At 56.5% G+C, this 24,339-nt stretch overlaps 3 protein-coding genes and 1 pseudogene across 6 annotated transcripts; 1 reads left to right on the top strand and 3 right to left on the bottom strand.

Annotated features, from left to right (window-relative positions):
* The first annotated feature begins 114 nt into the window (after positions 1–114).
* SLC27A5 (solute carrier family 27 member 5) lies at positions 115–8,998 on the top strand. The gene is made up of 10 exons (XM_016125561.2): positions 115–2,210; positions 2,621–2,830; positions 3,209–3,367; positions 5,558–5,682; positions 6,519–6,713; positions 6,797–6,887; positions 7,450–7,648; positions 7,843–7,940; positions 8,117–8,247; positions 8,329–8,998. Exons 1-10 carry the CDS (start codon positions 1,520–1,522, stop codon positions 8,503–8,505), a joined length of 2,076 nt encoding a protein of 691 aa, XP_015981047.2. The 5' UTR covers positions 115–1,519; the 3' UTR covers positions 8,506–8,998.
* LOC118611504 lies at positions 4,011–4,129 on the bottom strand (annotated as a pseudogene).
* A 1,312-nt stretch (positions 8,999–10,310) lies between the features above and the next one.
* Positions 10,311–15,556, bottom strand: ZNF446 (zinc finger protein 446). Of its 4 annotated transcripts, none has more exons than XM_016125685.2 (7): positions 15,450–15,556; positions 13,991–14,349; positions 13,716–13,914; positions 13,386–13,480; positions 12,128–12,212; positions 11,883–11,975; positions 10,311–11,746 (listed from the first exon to the last, which is right to left on the bottom strand). In XM_016125685.2, exons 2-7 carry the CDS (start codon positions 14,330–14,332, stop codon positions 11,256–11,258), a joined length of 1,305 nt encoding a protein of 434 aa, XP_015981171.2. In that variant the 5' UTR covers positions 14,333–14,349; positions 15,450–15,556; the 3' UTR covers positions 10,311–11,255. The 4 variants fall into 4 exon arrangements, with proteins under 4 accessions (XP_015981171.2, XP_036088530.1, XP_015981172.2 ...); XM_036232637.1 differs by lacking the exon at positions 15,450–15,556 and adding an exon at positions 15,089–15,248 and having other exon boundaries at positions 11,883–11,972; XM_016125686.2 differs by lacking the exon at positions 15,450–15,556 and adding an exon at positions 15,089–15,247.
* A 556-nt stretch (positions 15,557–16,112) lies between these two features.
* Positions 16,113–23,668, bottom strand: LOC107500420 (zinc finger protein 324A). Its single transcript, XM_016125611.2, has 4 exons — positions 22,998–23,668; positions 21,516–21,642; positions 21,108–21,224; positions 16,113–20,460 (listed from the first exon to the last, which is right to left on the bottom strand). Exons 1-4 carry the CDS (start codon positions 23,013–23,015, stop codon positions 19,031–19,033), a joined length of 1,692 nt encoding a protein of 563 aa, XP_015981097.2. The 5' UTR covers positions 23,016–23,668; the 3' UTR covers positions 16,113–19,030.
* Positions 23,669–24,339: the final 671 nt, after the last annotated feature.

Here is a 24,339-nt window from a genome sequence, read left to right as displayed (position 1 = left end):
CAGACTGGCTGTGGACACGGGCTCAGCATCCGTGTCCCTGGTCAGCGTCCCTGTCTCCCCATCTGGGGCAAAGACAGGACTGGCCATTTGGTCATCTCGTGCCTCCACTCCCAGGGCAGCGGGGTTTGCATATGAGTGGTGCTTGACTCCTAGAGCCCTAGGTGCTGTGGGAAGGGGTACAGCCAGCCCCCTATGAGATGAATCTCAGAGGGGGCCCTGTGTGGAACTCCACCCCAATGACAGTTGCAGCTGTCCCAGATGTAGATTTCCAGGCCCCTCCTCTCAGATCTTCCAAGTCCGTTGGATTTCACAGTTGCCTTCTGTTCTGGTGGGCAAAATTGTCTAGCTCCTTTTGGGGTGCCCAGGACATCTTTAGGGCCAGGCCGCTATGAGGAAATCTGAGCCCCAGGATACCTGTACTGGAGGGCTGGGTTAGGTTGGTGGGGGGACAGCCAGGACCCTTGGACTGCCCACTGGGTGGCTGAAGACAGGGTGCCCTGGTAGCAGCTAATGTCTCAGGGTGCTGTGTGGCTGCCAGCCCAGAGCGAGTGTAACCCTGGGAACCTTGCCCTCATGGTTGGGGCAAATCCAGGGGTGTGGAGCCTGGAGGGAGGTGCTCTAACACAAGCCCAATGGCAGCCCCTCTCTGAGGCCACTTCCCCACCCCACCCCTGACTCCCACAGGTGAGAGGTCTCGCCATGCAAAGACTCCCCCCTCAAGTTCCAGCAGAGTTCAGCCTCCTGAACCCCAAAGCACAGTCCCCTCCAACGCCAGGGGTGCCACAGGGTCAGTGTACGGGTGGGGGTCAAAGCTGTATTTGAATTCAGACACCGCATTTATTCCTTTCAGTATTTCCTGAGCACCTGTTATATACCTGGCTAGAGGCTCAGTCCAGCCAAGCCGTGTCTTCCCCTCAGATTAAGTGGGTGTCACAGGAGAACCTCTACGTGAAGTGCGAAGCGCAGCAGGCAGCACTTGGAGCTGCCTTGCCTTGCTAGCGTCCTGCTTCTGCCTGTGGCCTGTTTCCCCTATGCCTGCCTGGTTCACAGCAGGTGTCCACAGAGGCAGAGGGGCCGGTGCCACAAGAGGACCAGGCAGAGCTAAACAGACAGGTGGTGTTAAGAAGGGCTGGTGGCAGAGCGTTGGGGGACTCAGTGAAAAGAGCAAAGGGATTAAGAAGTACAGATCAGCACTTACAAAATAGTCATAGGACGTAAAGTACAGCACAGGAAATATAGTAATACGGTAATAACCATGTATAGTGCCAGGTGGGTACTCGACTTTAAGGGTGACCACCTAGTAAGTTATATAAATGATTACTGCTGTACACGTGAAACCAATATATTGACTGTCACTTGTAATTGGAAGTGGAGGGGCTAGAGGCCGAGTTCTGGGAAAGGGAGCTCACTGTTAATAGTGGCTGGGCCACTTCCAGGGGCGGGGCGGGAGGTGGAGTCCAGACCGTCCCTACAGAGATGAGCTTTGTGCAAACACTCATCTGAGGACGCAGCAGGTGCTATGGACTTCGGGCTGCGACTCGCCATGTCGGTGCTGCTGCTGCTGCTGCTGCTGCTGCTGTGTGGCCTGGGGCAGCCCACGTGGCCCGCGGCTGTGGCTGTGGCTCTGCGCTGGCTCCTGGGGGACCCCACCTGCTGTGTGTTGCTCGGCCTGGCGGTGCTGGCGTGGTCCTGGCTCGGCCCCTGGACGCCCCACTGGCTGAGTCTGGTGGCCGCGGCCCTCACTCTGGCTTTGCTGCCCGTGCGGCCACCCCGGGGGCTGCGCTGGCTGCCCGCTGACCTGGCCTTCATCATCAAGATCCTCCGCGTGGGCCTGGACATCAGGGTGCGCTTGAGCCGCCAGCCTCCTGACACCTTCGTGGATGCCTTCGAGCGGTGGGCGCGGGCGCAGCCGGGCCGCGCGCCCTTGGTGTGCACGGGCCCGGCGGGCCGCTCCTTCACCTACGGGGAGCTGGACGCCCAGGCCTGCCGGGCGGCATGGGCTCTGAAGGCGGAGCTGGGCCGCCCCACGGCTCTAGGCGCCAGGGAGCCCGCCGCGCTCCTGATGCTGGCCCCTGTTCCCGCCCTGGAGCTATGGCTGGGGCTGGCCAAGCTGGGCCACCCAGTGGCATGGATCAATCCACACAGCCACGGAGCGCCCCTGGCTCACTCGGTGCTCAGCTCTGGGGCTCGGGTGCTGGTGGTGGACCCAGGTGAGGCCCCTGGACGCCAGTGGGTCAGGGGGCAAATGAAGAGAATCCCGGTGGGGGCTGGGTAGGGAGTGCCTTGCTCCCCAGCCGTCCCCGCGGGTAGTAGAACTCAGCTGTTGGAAAGGAATTTTAGGTCCGCCACACTTTGTTTTCTTCTTCACCATGGCTCTTTCTTTTTTTCTTTTCTTTGCTTTGCTTTGCTCTTTCTCTCTTTCTTTCTCTCTCTCCTCTTTCTCTCTCTTTCTTTCTTTTTTTTTTTGGCCAAAAGATACTAATTATGGGGTTCTTTGCCAAAGAACCGCTGCCGTTGTGGCTGGCAGTAGGCTCCTCTCCTTCATCTCTGGGACTGCGGTCTCCTCTCAGGACCTCACAGGTGGGCCCTACCTCGGCTTTTCCTCTGCCTGTCTCTGCAGACCTCCGGGAGAGCCTGGAGGAGATCCTCCCCAAGCTGCAGGCAGAAAACGTCCGCTGCTTCTACCTCAGCCTCTCCTCGCCCACGCCGGGGGTGGCGGCTCTGGGGGCCACCCTTGAGGTTGCGCCCTCGGATCCCGTGCCCGCCGACCTGCGTGCTGGGATCACACCGCAGAGCCCTGCCCTGTTCATCTACACCTCAGGGACCACCGGTGAGGGCACCTGAGGGCACTGGGTCGCTCTAGCCCACCTCTGAACCTTTGTGCCGACCTGACCCCAAGCCTGACCTGTGCCTCAAACTTGATCTCTGAACCCACTCTGTGCTTTGATTGAGACATCTGGCCCCAGGAGATTTGAGTGGTCAGCGCCAGAATCCTGCCCCTTATTTGCAAACAGCCACTGATACCCTAACTGACCTCTAGAGTTCAGCCTCTAAGCCACTTTGACCTCCTTAAATCTACTCACAAATCCCTGCACTTGAGCACCTTCTGAGGACCTTGCAGACCTGAACTCAATGCAGAGCCACCGTGGGGGCTGGTCCCTCATGCTGGTGTTCTGCACCCCACTTTCGCTGCTTTTTCATCCTCCAGGGCTCCCGAAGCCTGCCATCCTCACGCATGAACGGGTGCTACAGGTGTCCAGAATACTGCCCATGAATGGGGTCACAGCTGATGACGTGGTCTACACCGTCTTGCCTCTGTACCATGTGATGGGGCTTGTCCTTGGGGTCCTCAGCTGCCTGGAGCTTGGTAAGCCCTTCCCTGAGGACCCCTCCAACCCATGGGGGTGCCAGACTGGGTGTCAGGGTGGGGCTGTCAGGGTGTCAGGGTTACAAGGCCTCACGGGTTACCCAGCACGCTGGCTTCTTACCTTTGACGAGAGACACACAGCAGAGAGCCTTGGGGCTACGTGGACAGAGGCTGGGATACCCAGATAGTCCCTAGTAACTGTGTTGCGGTGAAGAGGTGACAAGAGCTGGTGAGAGCAGTCAGTCATAGGAGCTCTTGTCCCAGGAGAAGCCAGTGGGAGGATGCTCACCGAGCATTCCATCAGGCTGCCTCCCTAAACACCCACATAGGAATCCACGTGGGGACCACAGACTGTTTTTTTCCTTCAAGGTTTTATCATGAAAATTTCGAAACATAAAAATTTCTAAATGTTTCCACATGGATCCTCATGTACCCGCCGCCCAGCTTCAGCCACCACCAGCATTTTACTGGACTTGTTTCCTTTATCACCTCCCCCCTCACTCTCGCTGGCCTTTTTAATATATATATATATATTTTTTGTTGTTGTTGTTAATTTTTTTAGACGAGGCAACCTTTGGTTGACCTCACAGATTGCAAGGATCTTGTCAGCTTACAGTCCCTTATTTTTTATTTTTATTTTTTATGCCTACAGCACCTGGTCTTCCTAGGTGGTCTCCCATCCAAGTACTAACCAGGCTCGACCCTGCTTAGCTTCCGAGATCAGACAGGATTGGGCTTGTTCAGGGTGGCATGGCTGTAGACTCACTTGTCTTTTTAACTCTCATATTTCATTAAAAGATTTTTCTTATCAAGGACAATTTAAAACATACACAAAAGTAGAACAAATAGTTTGATGAAGTCCCACCTGTCTTTACCCAGCTTCAATTGTTCACATGTTGCCCATTTTATTTACTGTGTTTTCTCATTCTGGATCATTTTATATCAAATCCTAGACACTGTATCTTTTTGCTTGTAACTATTGCGGTATGTGTCTCTAACCTATAAGGACTGAAATGAACAGTGACTCTTCTCCACCCAGCCCCCCCCCACCGCCCCATGCTCTACACATTCAGAGAAACTCCTCTAGTAACAAATTGTAGAAATGATCCCTGAAAGTACAGTCTTAGAACAATAACTCTTTAGTATCATATGATGTGCAATTCATGTTCAAATCTCCCCAATTGTCTAATTGTCTTTTTACAGTTAGTTTCTGCTTCTCTTTCCCTGGGTTTCCTATTTGACTGGAAATTCCCTCCAGAGATGTGGTTAGAGTCAGTTCAATTATTCTTGGCAAGAACCTTGCTGTGGTGTTTTGTGCTTCCTAATTCATTGCACTGGAGGCAGCTCCTGACTGTTATCCTACCTAAGGGAGGCTAAGATGAATTGCAGAGCTTTAATTGGAAAACTTCCTATCGACCTTTTCTTGGTTTTCCTAGATCTTGAAGACCTTTCCTGAATCAGGTGTTTCATAAGAGGTTGCAAACAAAGCTGTCATTTTCAAGTACCCGGCACCCATTCTCACAGGCAGGGCATTATATTTTCACCTGCCTATGAATCATACAGCCTCAAAGAAGACACAGACTTGCCACTCACCAAGTACATGGACAATTGTCCCTTTGGGTGCAGGGATATTTCGCTCACAGGGTTTTGTTGAGGATTAGGGTTGAGTTAAGGAGAGTGCTTTCCACAGAGCCAGGTATATGGGAGGGGATCAAAAAAGAAGGGATGAATTTCCTGGAGTGAATGTAATAGCCCCTAAAATTAATCCACATGTTCGTCATTCAGAACATCTATCCATCCATCCGCCAACACACCCATCCATCTGTTTACCTACCTCCTCTTCCATCTGTCCATCTATTCACTCACCTTTCCATCCACTTAACCACCTATCCATCTGCTCAGCTAAACCTTCATAAAACATTCATCATACTCAAGAGATTAATATCCACAGCCCCTAATTAGCAGTGTTCACTTTGTACCAGGCACTGAGCTTTCCACACATTTGGAGACAGGATTCAAACCCAGGCCTGCATATGCTTGTCTCACAAAGGCCATCCTGACCAGGCCAGGAACTCAGAGATGAGACCAATATCATCTCATACTTCAGGAGGCTGCAGCCAGGTGTTCAAAGCGGCTTTTCGTGGTGTCATGGCAGCATGACCTGATACCTTTGCCTCTCCTCCCTCCCAGGAGCCACCTGTGTCTTGGCCCCTAAGTTCTCTGCCTCCTGCTTCTGGGGTGACTGTCGACAGCACGGCGTGACTGTGATCCAGTATGTGGGTGAGGTCCTGCGGTACCTGTGTAATGCTCCTCAGGTGAGGGGCTGAGATTAGGGTGCTGGTGAACACCACAGTTACGAAACCCCAGCAGTCATCCCAGTTAAAGGTCTCAGGCAGATTCAAGGATAGGTCTCAAGCAAAGTCCTTCAGGTAAGACACCCTGGGCAAGAGCCACATATACTGAATCCCATACAAGGTTTCCAGTCATGGCCTCTTTGATGATCAACTGTGCTTCCTTGGGGAGGTGACTTTACCTCATTCAACCTCAGTGTTCTCATTTGGAAAATGGGGATCATACACCTCAAGTGTTTATTATGAGAAACATGCAAAGTGCCGAGAACAGGGTATGGCTCAGGGCCAACTCCTTAGATGTCAGCCAGCCTCATCCTTATAGAGCAATAAGGTACGGACCCCAGGGAACTGTGCCCAGGTTTCCCTCTAAATTAAGCTTCTAGGTAAGCCCTCAGGAAAAGTCTCTGGGTAACTACCCCTAAGTATGGCCCCTAAGTAACTCCCCAGGTTATCTCCAGGTAAAGCCCCCCAAATAACCCCTCCCGGCAAAAATTTTGGGGTTATCTATCCTTGTATAAGACTCCAGATGAGGCCTCCAGTCACCCTAGGTATCCCTCCTGGTAAGGCTCCCAGGTAATTCCTTCCACCCCCAGGTGACTTCTGCATGTGACCCTCTACGGACAGATGCTAGGTAACTACTCTCAAGTAAGAACTCCGGGTAGATCCTCTAGGTACATGCCCCACCCCATCACTTCCTAGGTAACTCCTCAGGTGAAGGCCCAAGATTGTCCTCCCAGGACATGGTTCCTGGGCACGCCTGATGTCACTTCCTCATTATCTTCATTGTGATGTCCCTTCAGCAACAAGAGGACCGGACACATACAGTCCGCCTGGCAATGGGCAACGGACTCCAGGCAGATGTGTGGGAGACCTTCCAGCAGCGCTTTGGCCCCATTCAGATCTTAGAAATGTACGGGTCCACAGAAGGCAATGCTGGCTTCGTCAACTATCCAGGGCGCCGCGGGGCCGTGGGCAAGATGAGCTGCTTCCTTCGAGTGAGTGGGTTTGGCATGACAGTGGCCCTGATTGAGGCTGAGCCCACGGGGCCTCTGCTGACACCTCCCCACCCTCCACTCAGGTGCTGAACCCCTTCGAGCTTGTACAGTTCGACATGGAGGCCGCGGAGCCTGTGAGGGACAAGCAAGGCTTCTGTGTGCCTGTGGGGCCAGGTATGTGGGTTGGGGTGGGGACCCTGTCTCCTCCTTTGGAACAAGCATCCAAAGCCTTGAGGTCAGTGCTCAGTGGTGATGTTGGCAGCTCTCACCCTGTCTAGGACCCTCTGCCTCTCAGCCTCTCTGCCCAGGTCCCCTTTCTCATTTTCTTGCCCTGCTGTGTGTCTCAGTGTCCATTTGAATTGTTCTCTAGAGCTTTCTGTGGAAACTCCGTCCTTCCAGGCATCAATCTCTCGTCCTCTATCTTTTCCTAGGGTCTTCTGTCCTGGCCATCCATTGCACCCATCATCATTTGTCTCTGCCCTGTCCATCCCTTGCCGTCTGTTTCCTCTTTTTAGTGGGCTCCTCATGCCACCTTCTCTTTTTGTCTCCCTGTCCCAGTATCTCTGTCTCTCCCTCCCATTTGCGATCTCCCAGTCACTTTCTTTGGGTATCTGTCTGTTCTCTGGCAGGGTCCTGGGTGATGAAGTCCATTTTGTTGGGAAGCTCTAGCGGGGGCTTCTGAGCTTCTGAGGTTCTCCCCTTTGGTTAATGCCCCAACTCCTGCTCCTGCCCCTAGGGGAGCCGGGGCTCCTGTTGACTCGAGTGCTTCGCCGCAGTCCTTTCCTGGGCTACCGGGGGCCCAGAGAGCTGTCGGAACGCAAGTTGGTGAGGGACGTCCGGCGCCCGGGCGACATTTACTACAACTCTGGGGATGTGCTCTCCATGGACCTCGAAGGCTTCCTCTACTTCCACGACCGCCTCGGGGACACCTTCCGGTCCGCGTGTAGCTTCTAGGGACGGGACTAGGAGGCGGAGCACTGGGGCTTCCTGATCCCGGAGGGAGGGGGGGCTTTTGGATTCCCAGGGGTGGGGCTTCTCGATTCCGAAAGGGCGGAGCTGGGCAGATCCCGAGGAGGCGGGGCTCGCCTTCACCAGGGGCGTGGTCACACTCGCGGGCTCCACCCTGCAGGTGGAAGGGTGAGAACGTGTCCACGCGGGAGGTAGAGGGCGTGTTGTCGCTGGTGGACTTCCTGCAGGAGGTGAACGTTTACGGTGTGTCTGTGCCAGGTGCGGAAGGCTCAACTGTTTTCAACTTCCAACAGCTTTGAGGGCGGGAGTTTGTTAATCTGGTTTTAGAGGTGGCTGAGCTGCTGGGGTACAACCAGTGAGCAGAGCTGGGCCAGGCGGCAGGGTCAGCGGGCTCTGTGAAGTGGGTCACTGAGAGTGACTGGTATGCTTCCCAGGGTGTGAGGGCAAGGTGGGCATGGCTGCTGTGCGGCTGGCCCCCAGCCAGACCTTCGATGGGCGGAAGCTGTACCAGCACGTCCGCACCTGGCTCCCTGCCTATGCTGTCCCCCATTTCATCCGTATCCAGGTGAGCTCACGGTGGCCGTGGTAGGTGGGTGGGTCTTGGGTGTGGGAGTCACAGTCGGGGTTACAGCCACTGCCTCTGCAGGATGCCCTGGAGATCACCAGCACGTTCAAACTGGTAAAGTCCAAGTTGGTACGAGAGGGCTTCAATGTGGGTGTCATTGCTGACTCCTTGTTCGTGTTGGACAACCAGAACCAGGCCTTCCGGCCCCTGACGCCCGATGTGTACCAGGCTGTGTGTGAGGGCACCTGGAGACTCTGACCATCTGGACAGCCAACAGGACACCTGAAGGGGCAGGGCCCAATATTGACCACTGTAAAAAAACTGTCAAAAACAATGAACAGAGCCACTTTTAAATGGGGCCAGAGCTGCCATCGCAGAGAAACTGCTTGCACGTCTTATACCTCCAACCTTTGGAATGTTAAAACATGGTTAAATAACCTTTCGCCTGGGACTAACGCATGCTCGTGTTCCAAAGAACTGCAAAGTTAACAAGAAAGTAGATGTTATGACTACTGGTCTGATGACTACAGGACTGAAAATTTAAAACATTTAGAATTTCCATCATTGTCATCTGCACCAATAGCTATGCCTTACGTCTATGGATGTAATTATTCCCCTTTCCTGTCTCATAAAAACCCATTGCCTTGGTCTCCTAATCCGAGCACTATTTAGGCTTCTGCTTTAATCAGTGCTTCCCAATTGGCTTTTTATTTTTTGAAATCACAAATAAATGTTTCCTCTCACTTTGGAAGCCTTTTATTTATTTACTTATTTTTTGGGGGGGAGACTTTTTATTTTTAACACCCCACTTCTATTTATGGTGTCACCTCCACCATGAACCTACACAGGGTTGTCATGAATCCCAGCTGCACAGAGCAGGACCACACTCGGCTCAGCAACAGCAAGAATTATCTCAATGTGCACACAGATGTCTGCGTGGGCAGAAAAACAAGCAAGCAGTACAAGACCCACTGCCCTTCGGAAATCATACTTCAGGGCCCCCTGTTGGTGCCCCATGGAAGATCTCAACTAGCCTGCAGGAGTGGCCCTGTTTGGGCAAGGCCAGGGGTGCGGGAGGAGCCAGCGGCCTGACAGCCACTCCAGGGTGGAGAGTGCTAATTCCATCTGTTGGTCTTTTGTGGCTTCTGATGGGCCTAGGTCAGCGGATATAGTCCGAGTGGCCTCAGGGTCCAGAAGGGCTGCCAGGATCTACCAGGAACAAGAGGACCCACCAGGGACACACAGATCCACCATCCTCCAAGTCTCTGGTGCAGAGCTTGCTTCCTGGTCGCCCACCACACCACCTGCCCACAGCTCTACGTCCAGTCCGGCCATGCTTCACCAGGCCCCTGTGTTAGAGCAACAGGTCAGTAGGTCCTCAGAAGACCAGGAATGGAAGAGGCAAGGCCTCCCCTAGATGGAGACATCCCCGTCCCAGCTTCTGGCTGCAGTTAGGTCTTCTCCCCCAGTCCGCGTGATCCCTCCAGGTATCCCCTCCTCTACCTCAGTAACCATGGTCACAGCAACCTTTAACACCACCTGCCACTCCTGCATTGGTCAGAGGCTGCAGTGGGCTCCCTTCCTTGGATACACCTGTTTCCTGAAACTATCCCCCACAAAAATGCCCCTTTGTTTTCAGAGTAAGAAAAGATGAGAAGGTGCATAGTACCAGCCCCGGGTCACTGGAAGCTGCACGTCCTCACTTAGAAAAGTGATTTTCCAGATGACTCAAGTGTGCAAGTGGGGAGTGGGCAGAATATCAAGGATCCTGAGATAGGGAGATTACCACTGATTACTAGGTGAGCCCTGATTATAACCTCAAGAGTCCTTATATAGAGAAGGCAAGATGATCACAGAGAGAGGGAAGCAAAACAAAGATTTCACCACCACTGCTGGCTCTGCAGATGGAAGAAGCATCCATAAACCAAAGAACATGCAGCCTCTAGAAGCTGGAAAAGGCAACAAAAGGGATTCTCCCCTAGAGCCTCCCGGAAGAGCCTCACCTGCTGACCCCTTGATTTTAGCCCAGTGAGACCCATTTCAGAGCCATAAGAGAATTTATGTTGTTTCAAGCCACCCAGTTTATTAGAACAACAGGAAACTGATACAGTGCACTGACCGAAGTCCTGAATGATTGTCTAGGAGTCTGGATGGACTCTATGGGCAGCAGGCAGCTGACCCCTTGGCATCCTGCTTTGTGACTGGCAGTGGCGTAGGCTGTGGGATTGCAGCCCTGACCTGCAGGTGTACGTGGCCTTTTTTCTCAGAGACCACCCTCGTCCACCCATACCTGAAAAGGAAGTTCCCTTAGTGTCCATCCAAGCTGTTATTCAAAAGCCCAAAAGTCAAGGAGGCCAGGGGAGTGATGTGGGTGGTACAGGAATAATGTAGGCCAGGGACCAGGACTGGTGGAACATGGATGCGATGCTCTGTGGATCAGCTGCCAGGCAGGAAGAAAGGTAATTACATATGCGACCAACAAGAGCCAGGAATTAGGATTCTTAGGCAGAAACTTCCCTTTTATAAAAATGGAATTTGTTAAAAACATACAGTACACGTGGAAGGCCATGAGTTTTCCATCTGCCTATAAACAAGCAGGCTGTGTTCTCCTGGGCTTTCTGCACCTTTTACATGGAGACCCTGGACCCCGCTGCTTCATGAAGGGTAGGAAGCGGCAGATTTTGAGCATCCACCAGTGGCCAGAGAGGACCCAGGAATACAGAGTCATCAACCTGTATCATGTCACAGGTGGGGAGATTGGAGGTCGGTCAGTGGTGGATTTACACCCAGGCCTCACCCCAGGAGGCAAAAGGGAGCAGCTTCTTTTCTTGCACCTAGGTGGCTTCTGCGGACAGACTGTGGGGGGAGACAAGACCCTCCTGGAAACTTGGACTCACTCTGTGTCCTCTGCTGCCTCCAAATGTCCCAGACTGAGGCCCAGTAGCAGGGGCTTCATCCAGACCTGAGGACACCAAGGCTCCTAAAGTGAAGCTGCCTTCTCCAGCTTCTCAAGAGGCCTCTGGCCCATGGCTCTTCTTGTGGATTACCAGCTGGGACTTCCAGTCAAAGCTGCGGCCGCAACTGCCACAGAAGTGGCGCCGCTGGCCAGCATGGCTCTTGCGGTGGATGACCAGCTGCGACTTCCAGCTGAAGCTGCGCCCACACTCCTCACACGCATAGCCCCTGGGGCTCGGGGGCACACGCCGGGGGTGGCGCAGAGCACCCGGCTCTCGGGGACCCTGCGGCGGTTTCCTGGTGCCCCCGACACCCAGAACTGGAGCCTGCACGCCCTGCCCACCCATGTGCATCCGGTGGTGGATGACAAACACTGATTTCCAGTTGAAGCCACAGCCACACTGCTCGCACATGTAGGGCTTGTTCTGCACAGCACCTGGCGGAGTGGCTGTGATGGAGGCGGTGTCCCCGGCCGGGCTCGCCAGAGGTGGTGGGGTGCCAGGGCCGCCAGACGGACCCTTGCGGCAGCTCCTGTTCTCACCTCCTAGGGGAAGGGGAGGCAGTGGCCTGGGAGGCAGGATGTCGGCCCACCCTTGCTCCCCCCACTGCCGTACGTGTGTGTGGCACATGCTACCACCCACCCAAGAACTGGTGGCTGTGTCACGTGAGGCAGCACTCACCCAGGTGGAGGTTTCCTTGGCTCTTGGTCCCCTCATTCAGTGCCCTCCGCTCTAAGTCACCATGAGGGTCCGCCGGGGGGCACGGTAACCCTGCTGGGGTAGGGGGCGGTCAGGTGCCAATACGGGGACAAGAGAAGGGGCTGGCACAAATGAGGAACGGGGTGGCAGGTGACACGGGTTTCTGCCGGGAACGACGGAGAAGGTGAGCGTGCACAGGGAAGGGCGGAGTGGCGGCCGAGCCTCACCCAGGGACACCCCCGCGCCGTACTTCTCCAGCATTGCGTCCCAGCGCAGCTCCTTCTGTGATGGGTCCAGCAGCCCCCACTCCTCCTGCAGGGACGTGGCACCCATCGCCCTCAGCTTCCACACCCCATGTTCTGGCTGGACTAACTGAGCTGAGGACCCTTGGGTTTTGGGGGAGGCAGCGACAGGGACGGGTGTAGCTGGCCTCACCCCCTTGCCTTGAGCACTGTGTGCCACATCGAGAGCAAAATGCCAGGGGATTCAGGGGACCCCAGTCCCTTCTTATAACGGAGACCCTCCCTGAGCCCACTGTGGAGGGAGGGCCGCCAGTATCCCAGCTGGGCACCTGGCTGCTGTGGGACTTGCATTAGGAGGTGCAGCCTCCACTCCAGGCGCATGACTGTGTGGGTGGGGTGGGTCCCACATGCTGCCAGGGGTGAGCTCTGTGGGCTTTCTAGGGGGGTACTCATTGCCCGAGAAGTCACCCTCCTGGCCTCCCAGAATCCCATCATCTGGGTGGAGCTTTGCTGGATTGGAAAAAATAGTCCTGACAGACAAGCCACAGAGGGTCCAAGGGGCAGGGACGTGGTGGTTGCATGGAGCCACAGCTAGGATAGTGCTGGCTGGAGGTGAGGCAGCTTTAGAAAGTATCTCTGCCACTTACCTGTTTCCTCCTGTGCCACCTCTCAGCCTCAAGCATGTCTTGACCAGTTCTCTTGCTGGGATGCTCCGAGTAAAGTGGCTTTGGAGCAAAGTTGCTGGGAGAGGATGGGACCCCTGCCCACCACACTAAGTAGGAGGGGGCTCAGGCTGAGCTGCCACCCCCACTGGAGAGGTGGCTATGGGCATTTCCTAGCAAGAGCCTCTCCATTCCAAGGTCAGGTATGCTGGGGAGGCCGGACAGCTCTGTGGTGCTCAGACTTGCCTGCCAAGTTTGGTCATCTTGTCCCCTCACCATTCATACACAAGGGTTCAAATGCCCAGGTACCAGCTCAGCACTGCTGGGAGCTGCAACCCCCAGCTGACTTCTCTGTAAGTGAGGAAGCCAATCTCTACCAGTCCCAGTCACTCTAAACCAGGTTTCTAAAATCTTTCCTAACTGTAGAGACCACTGGGCTGTCCCTCTGTCCCACGGTACCTGCAGGGCACCCTGATACCAACTCCACTCTCAGCAGCAAAAACCCATTGGCCAAGGGGCCTAGAAAACTTACAGGGTGAGGGGGCCACCCAGGACATTCCCCTCCCATCTGGGCTGCTCACCTGGATCCTGAGTGGGTGGCAGGGCTTGGAGTCCACTTTCCCATGTCCAAGGGGCCCCTCATGGGACTGGGCTGAATTTCGGGGGCTGGAGGGTGCTAAGTGAGGCAGATGGGAATCAGTGGTGGTCCACCTGAGCCAGGGCAGGTGAAGAGCTGGTGCTGGTGCGGCAGCCCGGGCCCTCCTCTGCTAGTAGGAGGAGGCCATGGTGTGTGCCAGTCACATGTCATGCAGCCAGCCAGCCTTTCCTCCTGCCTCCCTGGGTCCCCATCCCAGCTGGCGACACCCACACTCCCACCAGGAGCCCAAAGTCTAGTATGGCCCCACCCTCACCCGCGTCATGCACGTCAGCATCAGGCTCCTCTTTAACGCTGCAGCTGAGCTGGGCAGACCTTTCCACCCGGGCATCCTGTGGCCCCTCCCCAGAGGCTTCCCTGAGGGGCTGCACTATCTGTGAAGAGTGGGGGCTCCCCAACGACGCTATCTCCTGTGCTGCTGGGAGCACCACCTGCTTCAGGACGTGGGCTGTGATCTGAGGGGGAAAGGTCAAGTCATGGAGGCTCAAGCCTCGCCCTGTCCCTCCAGAAGCCATAACTTGCCATACTCACCCAGCCCAGCAGCTGCCCAGGATCATGCTGCAGGCCTTCGACCAGGGCTGCAGCCTCTTCAGGGCTGCCTGGCTGCCGCCCCTGCACCCAGGCCTGGATCTCTGGGGGCAGCGCGCCTAGGAACTGCTCCAGCACCAGCAGCTCCAGCATCTGCTCCTTGGAGTGCACCTCGGGCCGCAACCACTGGCGGCACAGCTCACGCAGCTGGGTCAGGGCCTCACGGGGACCTCCCACCTGCTGGTAGCAGAACCCCCGGAAGCGCTGGCGAGATGCCTCAGCTTCCTCCATGGTGGCCGTGGAGTCCAAGAGGGGAAGGTGCGGGGGACCCAGTGAGGATGGCATTGTTGACTGGAAGGAACCTGCAGAAAAGGAGGGGTCAGGGTGCAGGCCAAGAGTCTACCACCAGGACAAGGCAGATCAGGCACAAACAGGCCCAGCCTGGAGGCTGACGACAGGACCAAGAGGACCCTAGTGCTGATTTTCCGTGGCAGGAGGAGTAACCAGAGCTGGCTGTTCAGAACTGAGAGCAGAAAGCAGCATTGAGGACAAGGGCTTGGAGGCATGTTGTCCAATGGAACTTCCAGGAAACTGCCAACATTTGGACAGAACAGGGGATTGTTGGTAGATGATGGTGGAGAGGTAGGCAAAGGGAATCATCACAGGCTTCCAAGGTCAGGCTGAGGAACCACAGGAAGTGCCCAACCCGGGAGAAAGGGAAGTAGTCAGTTGGCAGGAGGCTGAATGACCAGAAGCCAGAGAGGCAGTGGGGCCCTGCTCCAGGGAGCCTTGAGGGAGGGAAGGGGCAGGGGTAGGTCACGGGACCAGGTTAGGATATGGTCGGATATGTTAACTTAAGTTGGCACCCTGAGAAACTGGCTACAGGGACGGGACGGAGTATGTCTGAGCCCTGAATCAAGGAGGGAGCTGCCGTGGACTTCAAGGCTCCGTGCTCGCTGACCACAACGAACTGTGGACGACCACACTATCCTAGCCATGCATGTGAAAAGCAAAAACAAAGCAAAACCAGGAGCTCCATTGAGTCATCAGCAGGCAACAGTGGCCCAGCCCTGAAGAGCGTCTGGAGTGAAACACTCCTACCTGGAGGGGCCTGTCAGACTGGCTACACGAGGCCTGACTTGTGGGAGAAAGGGGCTGGGCAAAGGCTCGAAAGTGGGGCGCGCACGGCACGTCGAAAGATAGGCGGGAGCTCCCAAGCGCAGGGGGCCGGCAGGGTGCAGGGGCAGCGGAAGAAGTCGCGCCCAGCCCGGCCCGGCCCGCGTGCACCCCCGCCGCCGCGCAGAGAGCCGTCCCCTCCCACCTCACCCAGGCTGCCCAGGCGGCGCTCTAGCCAATCACGTGCCTGTTCCCGAAGGTACCGCCCCCAGCACACCGCCGGACTACATTTCCCATGAGTCTAAGCAAGCAAGGACAGGCGCGACCTCTGCCAGAGGATGCTCACTTTGAAAGACCTCTCACGCACGATTAGGAGACGCTCCGTCCCTTGCAGAGGCAGTTTCACTCTCAAGTTTTGAGGGGCTCCCTCCCCTCACTGACGGCCACTCTTCCTTTGCATCCGAGCCTTAGGACTCACCAACTACCAAGATGGTCGGTACGTTGGAATCCTGCGCCTGTGCATAACGGACCTGGTTCCTATTGGTAACTGAGGTGAAGAGCAGGGTGGAGCGTAACCGGTTGACCTATCAGAGCTCACACTCCACCCAGGCTCCTCCTCTTGAGGCTTCTTTGGTAACCTCTGGAGCACCTTTCCCCCCGCCCGGACAGAAGCGGTTTCCAAGGCAACGGTTAGAGCGTCTCCCCGCCCTCCAGGGAGGACAGAAGCGGCGGCTTGGGTCGAGACTCGCCTCTGGGTAGGCCCAGGAGGAAGCGGCTGGGAAAGTCGCCTGATCCGTGGGCTTTCTCCATGGAGAAGGGTGCACGGGTCCTTACTTCGACCTCCGCTGAGCGCCCTGCCCCGGATGGGCGCTCATTTACTGATGTGGAAACTGTCCCATAATTTATACCAACATATCTTCGGATGTCGGTATTGTACTGCAAAGTAAGGGATGGAAGTTTTTGTACAGGCTTATGGGACATGCTCAACCTTTTAATTTGGCAGCCAGACTAAAGTGACCTTTTAGTTTATTACGACAGGAAATGTTATCATTTTAAGAATCTGACTGGGACGGGGCCAGTTTTGCTTCCATACATCAAGTGGCTGAACCATGACTTATTAAATCATAATTTGCCATCTACCTGTTTCAGTTTCTTCTGATATCCAGAAATCCTCGGCTGCCAGCTTTCGATAAAGAGCTGTGGTCTCTGAGCATGTGTGTTAACTGGGGCTTGTTACCTCTTCCAAGTAGCGTCATGTAATTGGACTGTTCTGTGGAGCTTGGGTCTCTCCTCTAGGACTGCGATTCCCTAGAAAGGATTCGTCCACCATCCACCAGTCATCTTTTAGGTCTCCCCTCCCCAGGGCTGCTAGGTTTCAACCCTTCTGAAATTCTGCAGCAAAAGTGGGTGGGACCCCCCCCACACACACACATCTCTCAAGTCAGTGCCGGCTCCCCCATCCCCACTTAGCTTCGGAAGGCCTTTGCCTCTCCTCCTCCACCGTCCTCATAAACCCACAGGGTCTGTGTTTTAAATACTCTTCTCGGTGGTTTTAGTGGGCTTCTGAGCCAGGTGAGAAGCATGTGTCCAGCATACCATCTTGACCCAGAAAGACCTGGCCACTTTTATAGCTACAGCCTGTTGAGGGTTAAAAGCAGCGGAGCAAGCCTCGCAGGACAGGGCCCAACATGGTCACAGAGATTTGGGAGGAGGGTGCTCATGGTTGCTGTTCTCATAGGAACAGGATGGAGGCCACTGAGCAGCCCCAGGTATTGGGAGGAGTTGATTCCTGAGGGTGTAGGAGGTGAGGGATAGCAGGGGACACACAGGCAGGAAGGAACTCATGAAACCATGAGGAGGCTGCTCTGGAGACAGGACATGGCATCAGGCCCAGCTTGGGGGGTCAAGAAGGCTCAGGGTGAAAACTAGGCTCCTGGAGCCTCTGTCCAAGGTACCCACTTGCAGTTAAACAGATGCTTTTGCTCCTGAATCCCATGGGCTCCCAGAAGAGTCCTCAGTCAGTGTGGGAGTAGATCTCCATCTCACAGCTGTGCAGACTGAGGCTGATGTGATTTGCTCAAGGCTCTCTCAGGGAGGCCAGCCAGCCTGAGGAAAGGTCAGATTGGAGCAAGGCCCAGTGTGGACCAGAAAACAGAGTCCAAGAGAGGCGAATGATGCCTCGGGGGCCTACGGGGTGTCAGGAGGCCTAGCTCAGAGGACCTGCCTGTGAAGGGTCTTGGGGAGCTGGGTCCTGCATGACTCCTCTCCCCACCCTGAGTCTCCCCTCTTTGTAAAAATATGTGAGGTTCCAGAGATGGAAGATGGCTGTGAGGTTTTGGATGTGAGTAGACAGGGCACCCACTGGGCAGGGGTTAGTCTTTGGGTCACATGTGGCCCCCACCTTTGGCTCCATGGCTGGACCCACAAAGGCCAACTCCTAGGTGAGCTGCTGTTGAGGGCAGTCCCAACTCACGCGTCCTGCCCAGTTCTCCTGCCTGCACTCACCAACTCTAGCTACCAAGGGGACACAGGTGTCACAGCCCCACAGTGTGCCCCAGACAGGCTGCACCTCTACCCTGAAGTTTCTCAAAGGGACCTGGGTTGAAGCCAAGTCCCTAAAGCTCTGTGACAAATGACACCCTGATGGCACATCTCCACTGTGCTTGAGTGAAATCAGGCTGTTACCAGTTAAGAATTTTAAAAAGAAATCTTTACCAGTGAGCCTCACTGCACTCAGCAAGAGAGGAGGCTGAAGCCATGGCCTTCCACAGGCTGTGCGGGAACTTACAATGTATGTCCACTCCAGGCTGTACCTTCATCTTCTTCTTCCCAGGGAAAAGCCCCTTAACTTCCTGGAGAGTGAGGCTGGAAGTTGAGACAGGCCCCCCCCCCCACCTGTCTGCCTCAGTCCCTGCTGTGTAGAGGTGTCACACTGATGGGGGTTCTCGGGAAAGTATCAGAAATAGGCAGAGAACAGCCAGGCATACGGCCACCAGACCCCGCAGAAACAAGAAGCCCCACCTGTCTTCTCTGAACCTGTCATTTCAGTCACGGCAGTGGAGATGTAAAGGCTCCTGCAACATTGACTTTGATAACACAGGACACAGCCAATGCTGAGGCGCCATCATTCTGTCTTTCTCCAGCACACCTCCACCTCCTGTGGGTCAGCTGTGTTTGGGGAGCCAGCTAGGCCTCGGTTGACCCTTGTAACCAGCAGACTAGAGCACAGGAGGAAGTGGGGCGCTGCCTGGCTCCGCCATATGTGGGTCACACCTCTTCTCTGTGCCTGTTTCCTCCTCTGAGAAGCGGGAATACCAACCACAGCAGCCACCTCACAGGGCAGCTTGGAGGAACTTCACACACTCACTCTTACCAGGGCTGGCACTCAGCATGTGCTGGCCTCATCATGACCCTATCTGGCAGGGATCAGTGAGTACCTTCCCAGAGGAGGAAACTGAGGCTCAGAGCCCAGCCACTTGCCCGAAGCCAGCACCCAACCCCCACATGACCTCTTGTCCACTGGGCCATCTCCCAGGAGGCCCTGGATGAACCCAGGCCCGAGGGGCATATCCTGAATGTCGACAGGGCAGCGGTTGTTGAGTGGCCATCAGACACTCCCTTAACGCCCCCCTCACCCAACGTCCAGTCACCATAGGAGAAGTGGCGCCACCCTGCCGGCCTCCCACGGGCTCTGCCATGTCTCAGCCCCACCAAAGTCCCAGCCTCCGTGTCCATCCTCCTGGCCTTTCTGCACCGTGACCTTTTGGGAACGGAGGAACCTGTGGCAGAAGTGGCAAATCTCGTCCCTACGTGCAGGTGGAACTGCAGCGCGCGCACGGGGCTTCCCCAGAGTGCGGCTCGGCAAAGGACGTGGCCCTTTGGCCACGGTGGGGACTCGGGACATGTCCAACAGGGCGGAGCGGGCTCTCAGGTCTCGGCGGGCTTCGGCAGGGCAGCCGGGGCTGAGCTGGGGGCGCCACCGGGCGACGTCCCCGAAGGAGGCCGGGCCTGGGGGCGCCTGCCGGCAGCGGCCCGGAGCCTGCGCGCGGGCTTCTCGCCGGTGTGGATCCGCTGGTGGTGGAACAGCGCCGGGCGCTCGCGAAAGGCGCGGCCGCACTGTGCACACACAAACGGCTTCTCGCCCGTGTGGATGCGCCGGTGGCTGAGCAGCACGGCGCCCTTGGCGAAGGCCTTGCCACAGTCCGTGCAGCGGAATGGCCGCTCGCCCGTGTGCAGCAGCTGGTGCTGCGTGAGGTTGGAGCTGTGGCTGAAGGCGCGACCGCACTGCGCGCAGCTGAACGGCTTCTCGCCCGTGTGCACGCGCTGGTGCTTGAAGAGCGACGAGCCCTGGCTGAAGGCGGCGCCGCACAGTGCGCACGCGTACGGCTTCTCGCCCGTGTGCGTGCGCTCGTGCTGGATCAGGTGCGAGTTGCGGCAGAAGCGGCGGCCGCAGCGTGCGCACGCGTAGGGCCGGCCACCCGCGTGGATCTTGCGGTGCTGGCTGAGGTTGGAGCCGTGGCTGAAGGCTTTGCCGCACTCGCCGCAGCGGAAGGCCTTCTCGGCCGTGTGGATGCGTTGGTGCCGCACGAGCGACGAGCTGTGGCGGAAGGCCTTGCCGCAGGCTGGGCAGGCGTACGGCGTCTCGCCGCTGTGGATGCGCTGGTGCTGCGTCAGGTGCGACGTCTGGCTGAAGGCCTTGCCGCACTGCGCGCACTCGTACGGCCGTTCCCCAGTGTGCGTGCGCAGGTGCTTGAGCAGGTCTGAGCTCTTCACGAAGACCTTGCGGCATGCCCGGCACTCGAAGGTCTTTTCCGCAGGGAGGAGGCCGGGGCCCGCGTGGAGCGCCTCGCCCAGCTGGTCCCAAGTTGGGGGCTCCTGGCTGGCAGTGAGCCTCCGAGGCGTCTGCCAGGCTGCACGCATTCCTCGCTCACCGCCAGCGTGACCCGCCTCCAGGTCTGGGTCGTTCGGGAGCGTTCTCCCAAGGGCCTCCCGCAGGAACGGCTTCTGCTGCTCTGAGGCCCGTGGCTGCTTGCTGGGCTCGGGGGAGTCCACGAGGGCTTTCTCGTGGGGTGCGTTGCCCATGGGAGCTCTCAGTGGGGAGGTCAGCCGCAGGCTGACTCTGGCCTCGCCCCTGTCCGGGCCTAGCATGAGCCTTTCCCAATAGATCACGGAGACCCCCGTGGGTTTTCTCTCCCGAGATGAGCTAGTGCCCCGCCGACCCTCCAGGTGTCTCCCGCGTGCGCTGGCTGCAGTGGTGGGGAGGACCCTACTGGGCGTTGGAGGGAGCCTATTCTGGAAGGTCCTTGACCATGCCTGACCTCCGGAAACATCTCTGTCCTCTGCCAGATCCTGGGAACCTGAAGGCAGAAAAGGCGGATGTCTGGGTCATCCTCAACAGGAGGAGGTGACCAGGGCAGGCCGAGTGAGTGGCCAAGGGAGACCACACAGTCTGGGTGTGAAAGATGGGGAGAATAGGGGCCTGCCACCCCCCCTGTACATAACTAACTTGTCTTGGGGACACCCCAGCCTGCTTTTGCTGATTGCACTGACGGCTTCCTAATGCTATGGTTTTAGTCATTCGTGTTTACTAACTGCCTCCTCCCTAGCATGGTCAACCCCATGAAGGCAGGACTGGGAGCATCCTGGTCTAGGCTGTGCTCCAGTGCTCAGAACAGGCCTGGCACTGCAAGTATTCCAGAAACAACACATGAGCGAATGGCCCCACAGCGGTGGTGACATGAGACAAGGAGGCTTTGAGCCACATGCCCTGGCTAAGGGGCGCGGGGGATTTTGACCAGGTCTCAGCGTGGCCTGGGGGTGTACTTGGAGCTCCCTCGTTAAGGGCAGCCAAGGCTGGAGCCTCCAGGAGAGACTAACGGTAGGAGAACAGAAGGGAGTTAGGTAGGAGTCAGGAGTATCCAGGAGGTTAGGAAGAGGGGACACAAGCTTTGCATAGGCTGACCCCAAACTCACCCCCCCCCAAGGTCCCCAAGGTCCCACTCACTAGGGCTGGGCCTCCTCTGGGTGTTCCTAGCCAGGGTCATATCCGTCCCACTGAGAACCCAGGGCTCTTCACCACGCTCGAGCTGGATGACTACACGGGGTCGGGAGGCAGAGAGTCCTGTGACAGAAGATAAGCAAGTGAGGGACCAGCCCCAGATCAGAACAACCTACTGCCCAACAGATGGCAGGCTTCATGGGACACACATGGCATCGTCTGCGCAACCAAGAAAACCCAAAGTTTGCATCACAGATCAGGGTTCACGGGAACATCTTAGTGGTGCCACTTCAGAAAGGGGCACTCAGCCAGTGGCTATGGGGCTGCTCACAGGCCACCAGGAGATACGGGGTTAGTGCTGGTGGACCAGCTAGGCAACAACTGAGCTTTCCCACGGAGGACCCACGGCTTTACCCAGCGAGGCCACAAGTGCAAAATTCTCCAGCATCACGTGGCAGTACAAGGCCCTCTGGGCTGCATCTAAGAGATCCCACTCTTCCTCGCAGAAGTACACAGCCACATCTTCAAACACCATCAGGCCCTATACAGAAAACAAGGAGATGGACGTGATCTAAGCTATGGCTGTGAGACCCAAGACCCAACTCCCTGTCCCAATGGCTACCTCCCCCGATGTCTCTCAGACACTCACCTTCCTCCCACAGGACTCCAGATGCAACTGCTCTCACTTGTCTGGGCCCCTCCCTGTCTAAGCCTGATGCCTCATTGGCCTCCCCACTAGCCACTCTCCACAAAGCATCCAGAGCAAGCACCTGCCTTCAGCCTGCTGCCATCCCAAGGGCAGTCTCAGGTGTCCAGTCATTCTCCAGCCTTTGCACAAGCTGACCTTCCCCAGATGTGCCCTCATTGCTCTTGTAATAAGCAACTGTCCCAGCTGTCCGCCCCTCCACATGTCCAACTCTTTTGGGATGCCCACCCCTGCTGAACCTGCCTGACATTTTAAGGCTGCTCGTCTAGCATGAAGGGCTGGCCGATCCCCTCCAGGTTCCACAGGGGTGGCCCCAAAGATCTAGTGGGTGAACAGGAACCAGTTCCATTTCCTTTTTATTTGGCTGTCACCCTCCCTTTCCTCAGCCATCTGCCAGGCTTCTCCTCAGAGTCCTGGGGGACTGCCAGCAGCCCTTCATCTCACTGGAGCACTAACTGCCAATCCCTGGCTGAGTCCATGAAATCCCTTCCTCCTACAGTTGATTCCCAGGGGGACTCGTCTAAGGACACCAGGACTCTGTCCTAGGATATCTACAATTACAGGTCCATGTGATGCCTCTGCTCTGGGACACTGCAGACTTCCTGATTTTCTCTTGAAAACTACTTTCCTTCCAAATCACTGATTTTGTCTACAGCAGCTCCACTCCAGTGCTCAGACTAAAAAAATTGAAATGTTCCTTCCCTTGGGACACCCGCTTACACCCCACAACCACTTTCTCGTCTCCACTGACACAATCTGGTCCACGTGCCATCATGGCTTCCCCCCAGAACTCTGTCACTCCTCTCGGCGTCTGGTCTTCACTCAACTAACAGTGGGATACGTTAAAAAACTTATGTCTTCCATGACTCTGTGCCCTCGGTATAGTTTTAACTCCTCGGCCAGCCATTTCAGATATATACGTATCTTCTGAACCCGAGCTCCACGTTGACAAGCTCATTTGCAGAAGCAGCTAGGTTGTCTCCCTTCCTAGCTTTTGTCCCTGCAGGACCCACCCCTTGGAACTTCCCCATGTCACCGCCAGAAGTGGGGATCCCACAAGTGCACACCCCATTGGCCTAGGGCGAACTGAAAGGGAGCCCAGTAAAGTCCCTGCCTCAGCCGGGGCTCGAGCCATGGTGGGGGAGAGGGTGGCCCAGGCGGGTGAGGGGTCTGGGGCTCCCTCTGCTCACCTGTGCCGCCTCCGCCATTGGAACCTTTACTTGGGGCGGCCGACTCAGGGGTCCCGGCTTCTGGTCTCGGTCACCCGTCCCGTCAAGGGCGCAGACGCTCAGGGGGTCGCCTCTGGGGTTGGCCCGGAGAATGAAGAGCACGTGGCTCCGGGCGCCGCCCGAAGGCTCCACGAGGCCGCCCACACTATACCCGGAGAAACTGAGGCTGGGGTGGGGGGGGCATCAGCCCGCAGTCACGGCGTACGCAAAGCGGACCCTGAGCCCGCGCCTTCCTCGGGCCCTCGCCTGGGGTCTCCAGAACCTCCCGGAGAACCGGCCGGACCAGCAGCGTTCCAGCGTCCAACACCGGTGTGGTACGACGCCCGGCAGCAAAGTGACAGTCTCGGACGCCGGAAGGCCGGCCCCTGCCGGCCGTCATTGGTCCAATGTGCGCTGAGTACGCACGCGCAGAGCCTCTTGGGAAACGTAGTTCCAGCTGCTTTCCGCCGCTGGCAGGCGTGCCTTCCCCGATCTCCAGGGCAACAGCCAAGCATCACCACGCGGGGTGCTGGGAAGTGGAGTCCCAGCCTTGCTCCAGCTTCTGCGAGCTCGCGCTCTTGGATGGGGTGCACAGTTAAGCGTCCTGTTGGATTCCTAGGGTCTCCACGCCCATCCAAGAGCCATCCTAATGCTAAACACTGGAAACTGCTGAGGTTCCTGGAGGCGACCAGAGCTCAAAGCCCTAAGGGCAAGGCTTAATGGGAAGGGTGGGTTTAGGAGGGGTTGGAATTCCAATCCCAGTTCTGCCTCTAGGCAGCTGTGTGTCCCGTGCAGGGTTTAACCTCTGTGCATCAGTGTTCAAGAGAAACCATAGGCCCAAGATGGCAGTCACTCACGTTAAAAGCCAATAGTACCAGTTAGATTCGGGGAAGAACGCACAAGGTCGATGGAGCTAAACAACATTTACTTAGCAGAGTGACAGACTGGCTGAGCCGAGAATGGCGTCAGCCCCGAACGCGAAGGGACCCGAAACTTATATGGGGCTTGAGGCGGGCTTTGTTGGTGGGAATATTTGGGGCAGAGTAAATTGCGTAAATTGGCGGGGGAGGAAAGTCCAGGGAAGTGGGAGGTTGTTGTGGAGACAGTTAGGAAGAAGAGTGGGAGTCTGGAAATGCCTTAACTAACATGGATAAGGGAGAGGGGAAGAATGGAAATGCTAGCTCTCCCACCCCTGTCTCCATGGCTTTTTATTCTCTCTCACAAAGCTGGTTTTGTTATTATTATTAGTTACTATCAAATCAGTAATTACAGATTACAGCCAACTCCCAAATTCAGCCTCAAGGCCACCACTGTGTTATCAACT

This window comes from Rousettus aegyptiacus, unplaced genomic scaffold (assembly GCF_014176215.1).
Source record: "Rousettus aegyptiacus isolate mRouAeg1 unplaced genomic scaffold, mRouAeg1.p scaffold_m13_p_14, whole genome shotgun sequence".
Lineage (NCBI taxonomy): Eukaryota > Metazoa > Chordata > Mammalia > Chiroptera > Pteropodidae > Rousettus > Rousettus aegyptiacus.
Note: the sequence above shows the minus strand (reverse complement) of the source record. Positions and strands in the feature narration are given on the sequence as shown.

What these genes read in the sequence shown, in the direction of transcription:
- LOC107500420 (XM_016125611.2), bottom strand. An exon ending in TGCACTTGTGGCCTCGCTGG is followed by an intron (nt 21,225 to 21,515) that starts GTAAAGCCGTGG and finishes CTTCTGTCACAG; the next exon opens with GACTCTCTGCCTCCCGACCC. An exon ending in CCAGAGGAGGCCCAGCCCTA is followed by an intron (nt 20,461 to 21,107) that starts GTGAGTGGGACC and finishes TTCTGCCTTCAG; the next exon opens with GTTCCCAGGATCTGGCAGAG.
- ZNF446 (XM_016125685.2), bottom strand. Translation starts at nt 14,332, where the DNA reads ATGCCATCCTCACTGGGTCCCCCGCACCTTCCCCTCTTGGACTCCACG. An exon ending in TGCTGACGTGCATGACGCGG is followed by an intron (nt 13,481 to 13,715) that starts GTGAGGGTGGGG and finishes TGCCTCACTTAG; the next exon opens with CACCCTCCAGCCCCCGAAAT. An exon ending in CCAAGGAAACCTCCACCTGG is followed by an intron (nt 11,747 to 11,882) that starts GTGAGTGCTGCC and finishes CCCTTCCCCTAG; the next exon opens with GAGGTGAGAACAGGAGCTGC.
- SLC27A5 (XM_016125561.2), top strand. Translation starts at nt 1,520, where the DNA reads ATGGACTTCGGGCTGCGACTCGCCATGTCGGTGCTGCTGCTGCTGCTG. An exon ending in GGTGCTGGTGGTGGACCCAG is followed by an intron (nt 2,211 to 2,620) that starts GTGAGGCCCCTG and finishes CTGTCTCTGCAG; the next exon opens with ACCTCCGGGAGAGCCTGGAG. An exon ending in CCTCAGCTGCCTGGAGCTTG is followed by an intron (nt 3,368 to 5,557) that starts GTAAGCCCTTCC and finishes CCTCCCTCCCAG; the next exon opens with GAGCCACCTGTGTCTTGGCC.